Below are 11,933 nucleotides of genomic sequence, written 5' to 3' on the forward strand. Positions count from 1 at the left end.
AAAGAAAAAAAGATGATAACTATTTTTTAAAATTTTAATGCAACATTTATCCTGAATTTTTTTTAATATCTTCGACAACTTAAACAATAAAATTATAATTCATTAAAAAATAGTAGAATTTGGATAGATTTGAATGTACGAATATCCGGTATATTTACCTGTTGATAAAATGATAGTTACATGTTTCTTTGTGTATGTTGTATTTTTCAAATAATATTTTTTAATAAAAATATATTAAATATTCTCTGCCCAAACAAAGCAGGTAAAATACCAGTACAATTATGGGTGGTATCTCTTCTTTCAGTCCCTCCACAGACAAAAACCCATTTTTTATCACCCCTTTCTCCAAAACCCCCCTCAGACTTTCTCCGAAACCCTAATAACCTTCACTTCAAAAATCGCCCCAATCATGGCGACCAACTCGCCGAACCTCGAATGCCGAATGTACGAAGCCAAGTACCCAGAAGTGGACATGGCAGTAATGATACAGGTGAAAAGCATGGCGGACAGCGGCGCATACGTTTCGCTTCTCGAGTACAACAACATAGAAGGAATGATCCTTTTTTCTGAACTCTCTCGTCGTCGAATTCGGAGTATTAGCAGTCTCATCAAAGTCGGCCGTATCGAGCCGGTTATGGTTCTTAGGGTTGATAAAGAGAAAGGATATATTGATCTGAGTAAACGAAGGGTTTCTGAAGAAGACATATCGGCTTGTGAGGAGAGGTATAATAAGAGTAAGCTTGTTCATTCAATCATGCGTCACGTTGCTGAAACCATGGGAATTGATCTGGAGGTACTACTCCCTCTTTATCATTTTATATGACTGTATTTAGCTGGATTTGTTTCGTATTTTCGTTGTCGTATCCTGTATTTCATATTTCATATCTCTTATATATTGTTGCTGTTTTATTACGCATTTTTACATAACTAATGTATCATCTCCTATTGCTTCTTTTGAGCCGAGGGTCTCCTGGAAACAGCCTCTCTACCTTTCGGAGTAGGGGTAAGGTCTGCGTACATACAACCCTCCCCAGACCCCACTTGTGGGATTATACTGGGTCGTTGTTGTTGTTGTTGTATTTAGCTGGATTTGGAGTTTAAGATGTTATTTTAACTTTTTGTACTCCCTGTGTCCTCATTATTGGGGTTATGTTTGACCGTGCACAAAGTTTAAGAAAAAAATAAATTTTTTTGAAACTTATGATCTAAAGCAAGACATATATATTTGTGTGACCAGTGTTTTAAAAGGCTATGCGTAAACATATGCCTCAACAATGCGTAGCCTTGAGCCACGAGGCATAAGTTCCATGCGTATTTAATTTTTAATATTTTATAAAATAATATAATTATAATAAATAATTTTAAATAGGTAAAATTGCACAAAAATTGAAGAAAATTATAAATAAGTGAAAAATATATATAGCTGTGCTCCATCATCACAAAAAACTAGTCAAAACAATTCATTATATGCTACTTGAGTTGAACAGAATAAACTTTTCTATATGGAGTAACAAAAGGGAAGTTTTCTACATCGAGGAACAAAAAGGATGACTAACCTGCAATTTGAATTTTGAACTTGCTGCTATGGAGGAGAATGAAGTTTTCTTTGTACTTGCAAAAAAGAATTGACTGTTCATTGCTTTTGGGAGATACTAGCAGACTAGCGGACAAGATAAAGAATTGGGAAAGACCATAAATTAGGGATTGACTTTTAAATTTAATGTTTCAGTTCTTTTTTAATATTTTTGAGTAATTACAGGCTGATTTTTTAGAATTTGGGTGTTATATTAAGGACTTATTCAGCAAATTTTGTTTTAATTTTAAAAAATCTTTTTGGCTTACACCTCACTACAAAAACGCGCCGAATTGCTGGGCGTACGACCCGAATTGCGTAGCGTACGCCTCTTGAAACTTTCGCCCCCACCATAGCCTCAGTGCATTTTTGGTGCGCCTCGCCCCGAGGCTCGTCCCGGTGCTCACCCCAAAATGCCTTTGAAAACACTGTGTCTGGCTATACATCATCTACTTAATGGTAAATTAAGAAGTTTAATGTTAAATTATTTCTATATATAGAAAAGTACTCCCTCTGTTACAAAATTGAGCATATTTCCCTTTTAGTCAGTTTAAAAAAATGAATTCTTTCTAAATTTGAAAACAATTTAACTTTAAAAATTTTCCATTACCGAGATCATTTATAGCCACACAAATATTTATGGATTGTTTTCTATAACAGAGGGAGTACTTTTCTATAAGTTTCAAAAGTCTTCTCTTTTTTCTTAATATTCGTGCCTAGTCAAATAGGTTCAAACAATTTGAAACAGAGGAAGTACCATTCTTACCATTCGTTGGACAGAATAAAAAGGGAAGTGTGCCAAATGGGATAGGGGGAGTAGTGATAATGGATGGAAAATATTAAAGTAATGGACGAGAAGTTAGCTTGATTTAGAATACATGATATCTAAGTTTGAAATTTTGAAAGTTGTATTGAATGGAATGGTGTCATAATTCTTGCAATGTCTCTAAATGAAGAAACATGGCATATATATTGTAAAACAAGGGAGAATATTTGGTTATGTCTTTTGATAGCATCAAGGATAGCTCACCACCACGTGACAATTATTAAGGAGTCTCCCCAACGTCCTCGATCACTTGTGAAGGATCTCCAAGTGAAATTGGTTGGGCTGCAAATGAAGATCAAGAAGTGTTTTCGTCTTGGGGAGGAGCTAAAAGGCTTGGAAGTCCCTTACAAATACTTTCATGTGCTTGTGATGTCATTGGGAGTGACATGGAATCATCGAAGGAGCCAAAGGAGTAACCCACATAAAAAGCTACTGCCAAATTCTGCGCAGATTTGCGCTCAAAGTGCAAATTGCATTGCACATCGGTAGCGCAAAATTGCAGCGGGAGACTTCGCCAACCCGACCTGGAGCTTTTATTTTAAGAATACTTTGGGGGTTTTTCTTATATTTTAAGTCCTAATTAAACCTAAAGTGTTTCATTAGTTAGGAATTTTTAGTTTTTGGATGATAATTAACGTATTGAGAGAGGAAAAATCTTCTCTTTTGTTTTCTGAACAACTCTTGATCTTCTCAAGGTAATCTAAGTCCTTGTTAAAATTTCCGTTCCTTTTATGATAAATTTGATTTGTTTCTGTTCTAATTCCAACATTCTTCCTTTCCTGTACGTGGGTTTGTGAGATTGAATATTAGCAGGATTTTCGGTTTCTATGCCGATTATATTGTTAGTTTCAAGCGACACATATCTTTATTTCCTTTAATCCACATTATTATTTGAATGTCAATTAGTTTCAGTCGCAAAACCTAGAATTCGTAGTTGAATATTGCTTTCATTATCTTGAACACTATCATCTTTGGGTTTTCAGTTGAATATGAGGTCTCTGGATATTAGAAATTATTGAAGTGTGAAGTGAATTGGACTGAGTTAGTGTTGTTGACTTGGCATTTTGGTGCGCTCCTATTTTGAGCTTTGACTGCTGTACTGGCCTAAAGATGAAAACCAAAGCAAAAAGAAGTGTTTATGCCAAATGATTCTTAAGTTTGGGGTTTTTCCTGGATAAGGTCAAATTGCTCCGCTTTGTCTTAAGCAGTATGATGAAACCAATTTCTTTTAGAAAACTCAGAGAAACTGTGATTTGGGAAATTTAGTTGTGAGCTCGGTCCTTTGTGCTATGTCTTAAAGATTAGGTATAGGGCCAAGGCTCTTCTAAGATAACAACTGTATATCACAAAAGAAAAAAAAATAGTTTAATTTTATGTTTACCATTATCAGTTTGTGTGTGGATACCATCCGCTTAATTTCTCTTCATAAGACTTCCAGCTTGATTTAGAAATGTAGAATACCTAGACTTGCAAGAAGTATGTTTCACAATGTATTCTGTCACATTTTTTGTGAAATTTTGGGCAATGTTAACTTTCCTCTTGGATTTAGTTCTTTGGATAATGATTTGCTTCAAGGCCAAGCAGGAACTGGAATGCAATCTTTGCTTTTTAGAGAGTTTATGAGCAGAGAAAAACTGCTGATGTTACTGCAATTGGATTTTGTCCTGTGGTCAATGTAGGGTTTCAACACATAATTTGTGAATTGAATTGAAGGGGAAGAGACCTGTTCTGCTGCTGTATGATCTGGGCCTGCTGGATTGGTGGTAGTACAGAGTTATGAATCTTAATTAATTGAGTTATAAAATTGTGAATATAGATTTTGTATCACCTTTTTAACTGTTTACACGTGAGAATTTTACCATTTTCTTTTCTATGTTTTACTGCTCCATAACTGGGAGTGTGTAAATAAAATATATTCTATGATATGCCTTAACATAAAGGCGTTTGTTACCTTCATTTGCTTTTTCTCTCTATCCTTTGCCGTGTAATATTTTGGCTTAAGGGTGATTATTCCATCCCGGTGTCTCTGAGATTTCTGCCTTATCGGGACTGTGCCTAATAGTTTACTGAACGTGTGTAGCTGCTTTATCTATGTGTCCTTGGCCTTGCAAACACATAGTTTTTCGCATGTTAATTAGAACTTCTGCTGCTTTAAAGTGGATGTCTGTTTACCCCGTCTCATTTTCTTTTCTTTCTGCGGGAAGGTTACCAGGACCTGCTGCAATTACTTGCTGTTTGAAAATAAGAAGAATATTCATCAGTATTTATTTGAGATAAATGCGTTTTCGTGCATAATGTACTTTCAGATCCATACAATTCTGTTGAGCTTTTTCCTCTTCTAGTCCCTGTCAAATAGATCTTTGAATTTCTTCTCTTCAATTGCTCTTAATCATTTGCCTTCTTTATTGCAGGACCTGTACATTCATGTTGGTTGGCCTTTATACAGAAAATATGGTCATGCTTTTGAGGTGGGAATTTGTATCAATTTCCAAAGATTTCTTTTTCCCTCTTCTGATTGGCAAGATTCATTATGGATTTCTTGGTTTTTATTCCAGGCATTCAAATTGGTTGTCAGTGATCCAGATTCAATTCTTAATTCCCTCACCCGTGAAGTTAAAGAAATTGGCCCCGATGGGAAGGAGGTACTCTTTTGTCATATCATTTTCTTGGTTAATTTCGTCCAATGATGTCTAATGATATTTAATATCTTATCCTCCATAGGTAACTAAGGTTGCTCCTGCTCTATCTGAGGAAGTTAAAGATGCATTAGTCAAGAATATTCGGAGGAGAATGACTCCACAGCCTTTGAAGATTCGAGCAGATATTGAGATGAAATGTTTTCAGTTTGACGGTGTTCTTCACATCAAGGTTTGTATAATTGGCATCATCATTTTCATGCAATTGTCTATTTCTTCAATTAGTTGTTATCACTTGTAGACATTGCATTTTTCTTAACGCTGTCGTTGTTCAATAAAATGATAACATTACCTATCAAAAAGGGGAAACAGCTTGTATAGGTCACATATTGTTTGTAATGTTAGCCCCCTTTTTCTTGATGATTTATTTCACGTCTGGTGCAGGAAGCTATGCGTAAAGCAGAAGCTGCAGGTAATGATGATTGCCCAGTTAAAATTAAACTTGTTGCTCCTCCAGCATACGTGCTCAATACTCAGACTCTTGACAAGGTAAGTATTTGTTTATTGCATATCTTTATGGGTAGCCTGTTTTACCTGAGTGAAATGTTTTTAGTCTTCACCTTTCAAAAGTATCAGATTGGTTTGTGGTGGAGCATTTTTATTGTTCTGAGGTCATTTTGGTCAAGAACATGCAGTACATGTTAGTTCCGCCTTGAAAGCACATTATTTATTTTGGAAAAAACGAAGAAAGTTGGGAAAGCTAATTGCTTCAGGGGCAGGGTCAGAGTTCCTTACCCTGGTTTAATATCGGAACTCGATCATCCGGCGGAAAAGTTGATGGAAACATCCTTCGTCCATCTCTTAGCAAGTGGCAGGCCAAATGTATATAGACTGCCCGTTATGTGCTATTACCCCCTTCACCTTGATTTAGCTTGAAAGACTCTTTTTTCTCTTTTCTCTCTCCATCATCTCAGTTGTTGCAGAGTGAGTTCTTATTTTATCAGTAATACTTCCACTTATCTATCATAGTTTTATAGTCAAAGAAGGACGCCTGTTTGGATAATACACTTTCTAGGATGCTCTAGCTGGACCCCTTTTGCTTACTATGACCTTCGGGGACCACCTGTTCGATGTCATTTTTCTCCTATCCATCATGGGTTGCTTTCCAAAAATCCTTTGGCTTTCCCTTTGGTTTTATTGTGCTTATTTTCGAGTAAGGTGGTTAAGAATCGTTTCATACTCTCAAGTATGCTCATTAACTATAATCAATGTTAAAGCTACTTCTAGAATTAATCTGTTATGTTATACTGCTGCTGGAAAGTGAAAAAAAGAATTGAAAAATACTTTAGTGGGCAATTGCTGAGCACAGTGTTGTCACATGCGAAAAGCTCTAAAAAGCGCTCTTTTAAGCGCAAAGCATACTTAAAGTGATGTGCTTCAGAAAAAAGGCGCAATGAAGGGGAAAAAAAATAAAAATATATATGCAATTCAAGAACAAAGTAACACATTCATTCATAGTGCTTCCCTTAGCAGCTAATACGCTTATTTTTTATTATATTTGTTGTTTAGTGCCGCTTGATTCAACAGAGAACTCGTGGCAATGAGACACAAGCCTTAGTGCCATGCCTTACACTAAAGTGCAACTTAAGCGAGGCGAAGAGCCCTCCTTGAGCTTTCCTGAGCTTCGGGGCTTAAGCGCGCCTTAAATGAGCCTTTGATAACACTGGCGGGGCATAGTTCCTTCAAAAAATCAAGTAGTGCAAGCATTTATACTAGTTTCTTAATTGGTCACCTACCGCATTATGCCTTCTAACAACTACCTAGAGGGTGTTATATGATAATCGTCAATTGCAGATAAATACCTCAAGGTGATGTATTCTAAATCACTTGTATCAGATATCATTATTTGCATTGAACTGTAGAAAATACCACTGCTAGTGGCTAACTACTGAAGTAAAGATTACTTTCTATAATGTATAATACTAAAGGTATGCAGATAGTTGTCTTGGTTTAGATGTGTTTAAAAGATATTGTAAAGGATACACTGCTTTAAAAGCTGATCCACTGTTGTGGAGTGCAAATACAAACTTGTCTATACAGCTTCTTGGTTGCAACATTTCCCTCTTTGTTTATATCTGATTGTGGAACCGTTCATATATAGTTTTGTATATGTAGTTCTTCTCTAAAATTATAATTTTTAAGAGAATTCAACTTGTTAGGTTACGGTTTCTATTTTATTTCTTTTGGCAGGAGCAAGGCATAGCAATCCTTACGAAAGCAATTGCAGCTTGCACCGAGGAAATAGAGCGTCACAAAGGAAAACTTGCTGTCAAGGAGGCTCCTAGAGCGGTGAGCGACTATGTTCATTATGCGTACTTCTTTATTTGTGAAATGTGCTTCTTCCTATGTTTGGATGACCTTTATTTGAAGATTAGAATCCAGATTAACCATAATAGATATAGTTGGTAAATCTCTTAATAATCATTTGATGGCAGGGGTAAGATTCAGGAGGTTCTATATCACAGATGCCATACTTGTTTTGTATTTTACTTTGGAATTACTTGTGAACTAGTATAACATGGTCCTTGATATATATATATATATATATATATATATATATATATATGTTGATGGAAATATGTATATTTCGATTGAATAAAGCTCTCTGATTTTTCTCTAGGCACTGCTAGTACTCTGAGTGCTTACTAGTTGTGGCTGTTGTCATAAAGTTGGCTTCTGAATCTCTAATTTGGTTTTGGTTGCAACAGTGTAGATGTACATGGGCAAAAGTTTTACAGTTAATAAAAGGGACTTCCAATCCTGATCTTTTATATTACAACTGACCTTTTTTAGGTTTATGAATAAAATACTGTTAAATAATTGGTAGAACTACATTACAAGTGAGTCCATTCAGCATACCAATTAGAACGGAAACTTGTGACAATTAAGACTCTGTACATATTCCTAGGAGACTTTTGGAACATTGAACTGACTGGAATTGAAAACTTTAATCAGGAAAAGATTAGAAGTGTATGCATCTCTGGCTCCCGTTTTCTTCTTTTCTTGCTTTCTGCTTTTGGCAATGTTATCTTATTTCTTCTGTGGCGATTCTGATGTGATTAATCTCTTCAGGTGAGTGAACGGGAAGACAAATTACTTGCTGAGCAGATGGCTAAGCTCGGTCGTGAAAATGAGGAGATCAGTGGTGATGAAGATAGTGAAGAGGAGGAAGATACAGGGATGGGAGAAATTGACGTGGATTCAGGAGCTGGAATTAGAGAGTAAAAATGCCACAGCTTGTATGGACTTGGAAAGCACATTGTTCACGGATACAGCTCCTACGGAACCTACCCCTCATCCTTTTTCTTGTCCCTTTGTAGCCTTTTTCCTTACTTTTGGCCATTTTCCTTGATGAGCATTTTAGTTTTTACATAAAATCAATCCTGATATTGAAGTTTGTGCGGCTATTTGGCAATTCCAAACTTTTTTGATATATTTTGCAATGAGATTGAACAGCCCAATACAATGTTAATCTCAATTCTTCTACTCATGAATACATACATACATATATATATATATATATATATACATACATATATATATATATATATACATACATATATATATATATATATATATATATATATTTTTTTAATAGTTAGTTTTTGGCATCCCATAGTCCTAATCGATGAGACACGACGCGGCGTCAGCGAGAGGTTAGAGGTTTGGAGACATACTCTTGAGTCCAAAGGTTTCAGGTTGAGCAGGACGAAGACGGAATACCTTGAGTGCAAATTTGGGGCAGAGCCGACGGAAGCGGGAGTGGAAGTGAGGCTTGATTCTCAAGTCATCCCTAAGAGGGGTAGTTTCAAGTACCTGGGGTCGTTTATTCAGGGGTCCGGGGAGATCGACGAGGATGTCACACACCGTATAGGGGTGGGGTGGATGAAATGGAGGTTAGCGACGGGAGTCCTGTGTGACAAGAAAGTGCCACTGTTACTGAAAGGTAAATTTTATAGGGCAGTGGTTAGGCCTGCTATGTTGTATGAGACCGAGTGTTGGCCGGTGAAGATCTCACACATCCAGAGGATGAAAGTTGCAGAGATGAGGATGTTGAGGTGGATGTGCGGACATACAAGGAAGGATAAGATTAGAAATGAAGATATTCGAGAGAAGGTGGGTGTGACCCCTATGGAGGACAAAATGCGGGAAGCAAGACTCAGATGGTTCGGACACATTCAGAGGAGGAACACTGATGCACCGGTGAGAAGGTGTGAACGACTGGCGGTGGTGGGTACGAGGAAAGGTAGAGGGAGACCTAAGAAGTATTGGGGAGAGGTGATCAGGCAGGATATGTCGCGACTTAGGGTTACTGAGGACATGGCCCTAAACAGGGAATTGTGGAGATCGAGCATTAAGGTTGTAGGTTAGGGGAAATTGTGATGTCTTTTTTACAGCGCACTAGAGTGAGACTAGCCAGTTAGGAGTTAGTCTTAGGATGCTATTGATCAACTACTGATGATGGGCTTTATCTGTTGTGTATTAATACCTTACATCTTTCTCGTATTTCCTATATCTCTTATATTGCTGTTACTTTGTTTTTTTATGGTATTTATGTTATGTTATGGATTTTATGGTATTTTATGTTGTTTTATTATGAGTCTATTGATAGTACTAATATAGTGTCTCTTGTTGCCTCTTTGAGCCGAGGGTCTCCTGGAAACAGCCTCTCTGCCCCTCGGGTAGAGGTAAGGTCTGCGTACATATTACCCTCCCCAGACCCCACTTGTGGGATTACACTGGGTTGTTGTTGTTATAAGTTAGGGAAGTACGTTGGTCTGGTGTACTGACATGAAGCTTGGGCACCGTGCTGGTTGGCTTGGCTAAGCTTGTTTTTATTTTAGCTTAGTTCAGCTAGGTTTAGTTTTGATTCGGTTCAAGCATAGTGCAGCTGGATCTTGGTTAAAGTTTGGCTCAACTCAGCTCGACTTGATTAAAGCCCACTTAAAGCTTACCGAGCTTGGTTTCAGATGAGATTAGAGTGAAAATAGCACGGGCTAGCCAGATTCGAATTGGCAATTGAAAAATATGCAGCGTTTGTAATGTTGTTAAAAAATAGCTATTATTTTACTGAAACACGGGAAGTTCGAGCATAATATGCTATCATAACATGCTGACATATATGCTGGATTATGGAGCTCTATAAACTTCTAACAAATTATGTTGGAAATCAAGCACATGAGAATTTTCAGCATAACATGTTGGATTATGGAGCTCTTGCACATAAACTTCCAGCATATTATATTGTAATTCCACCACGTTATAAAATTCCAGCACATTATGCTGGAATCTCATATGTAAAAAACTCAAACTCCAGCATATTATGTTGGAATTTTTCCAACTTTTTAAGGGTGTTTATATTCAGATTTTATCTTTACATGAAAAAGAGGCTAAATTTCGAATATTTTTAATACTATGGTTGTTTTTCTGTTTACCCTAAAAATTGAGTAACAATTAAACTTGTAATGTGGTTTTAAAGATACGTGATTTCACTTAATATCAATTGAGAAACGTGAAGATAAGAAATAGAAATTGACAATAATGTAAAGCAAACTGGCGTTTGGACAGAGCCCTCGAGTTGGAATACCCTCGAGCTAGTAAAGCAAGAACAATTAAAGAGCAATGAACTGCTGAACAAGGAAACATAAATTAAGGAGAGAATATTGTATTGCTTTTGTCTCCGTGAATGTAAGGTGCCTACAAATGATGGGTACCCTCCTTTATATACTAGAGGATCCTGATTACGGCACAATTCTATTATGGAAGTAAATCCCATGATTGGTACGAATAACCGCCCTTGATTTGATCTGTTCCGGAATTTTCGCGTGATCTCCGACCGGTTATGCATATCTCGCCTTTCCGTTATTGCACTTCACTCGAAGTCGGTCATACTTAGTCTCGATCGCTGCTGGCCTCAATCTCGATGGGCACCTCGATTCTTGAACTTAACACCTCGTCTTCGTACTCTGACCCAATCCATTACGAGGCCGACCCCCGATGCGATCCCTTGGTCTCGAGTAAATAGCAAAATCAGGCAAACCCGATTTTAATCGTACATAGATAGTCCCCTCGTTTCTTGGAGTGTAATGAGAAGAAACGAACTGAGTCTTCGATTTTATACTTCGACTAGTTATGATGTCACTCTTGTGACATAAGCGACAGAAACAACTGAAGCGTCGCGTCGGTGCGGTTCCCAAGATTAGTAATTAGCACCAGTTAATGGTCGGCCATTAGTGCCTTTGAACCGTCATAGCAAATATTATAAATAGATCAACTTCATAATTTTCTCAAACTTTACTTACAAAATCTCTTCTAATCTTCAAAGCAGTTCTTCCCCCTTCAAGCATTTCAATTCTTCAATTCCCGTTTGCCAACCTTCTCATCAAACAACAAGTTTTATCTTCTTCTTTCTCTGAACTAATAAAAAAATGGCGAAAACATCGAAACCGTTCCTAAAAAAGAAAAAGCCTCTTCATCGCGGCCGGTCGGCGATAAAATGCCGGTGGAGCCACGCATCGAAGAGTGTGTTCCTGGGTCATGCGATCTTACTTCCGACTTTTAAGTTGAGAAACTCTCGCCGGTACCTGGCCGATGTGAGCCAATGTTGAGATACATATGCTCGATAACTGAGGGCGATCTTGAGCATGTGAAAAATTATTGCCATTGGGAAAACAAGGAGGTGGTGATTTCTACCCCTGAAGAGGACATCACCACTCACGTGAAAGGGTTCTTAAGTGTTTACACTTACCCTTTTACGCTGGGTCCCGTTGACCCCGTTATCCTTGATTTCTGCCGCCAATACTAATAACCTTGGGCCAAATCCATCCTTCTTTCTGGC

At 37.4% G+C, this 11,933-nt stretch overlaps 1 protein-coding gene across 1 annotated transcript; it reads left to right on the forward strand.

Annotated features, from left to right (window-relative positions):
- Window positions 1-287: 287 nt before the first annotated feature.
- Window positions 288-8,517, forward strand: LOC107796781 (eukaryotic translation initiation factor 2 subunit alpha homolog). The gene is made up of 7 exons (XM_075225297.1): window positions 288-793; window positions 4,811-4,867; window positions 4,955-5,041; window positions 5,121-5,267; window positions 5,480-5,584; window positions 7,286-7,384; window positions 8,168-8,517. Exons 1-7 carry the CDS (start codon window positions 410-412, stop codon window positions 8,318-8,320), a joined length of 1,032 nt encoding a protein of 343 aa, XP_075081398.1. The 5' UTR covers window positions 288-409; the 3' UTR covers window positions 8,321-8,517.
- Window positions 8,518-11,933: the final 3,416 nt, after the last annotated feature.

The sequence above is a fragment of the Nicotiana tabacum genome, chromosome 11 (assembly GCF_000715075.1).
Source record: "Nicotiana tabacum cultivar K326 chromosome 11, ASM71507v2, whole genome shotgun sequence".
NCBI classification, from domain to species: Eukaryota; Viridiplantae; Streptophyta; class Magnoliopsida; order Solanales; family Solanaceae; genus Nicotiana; species Nicotiana tabacum.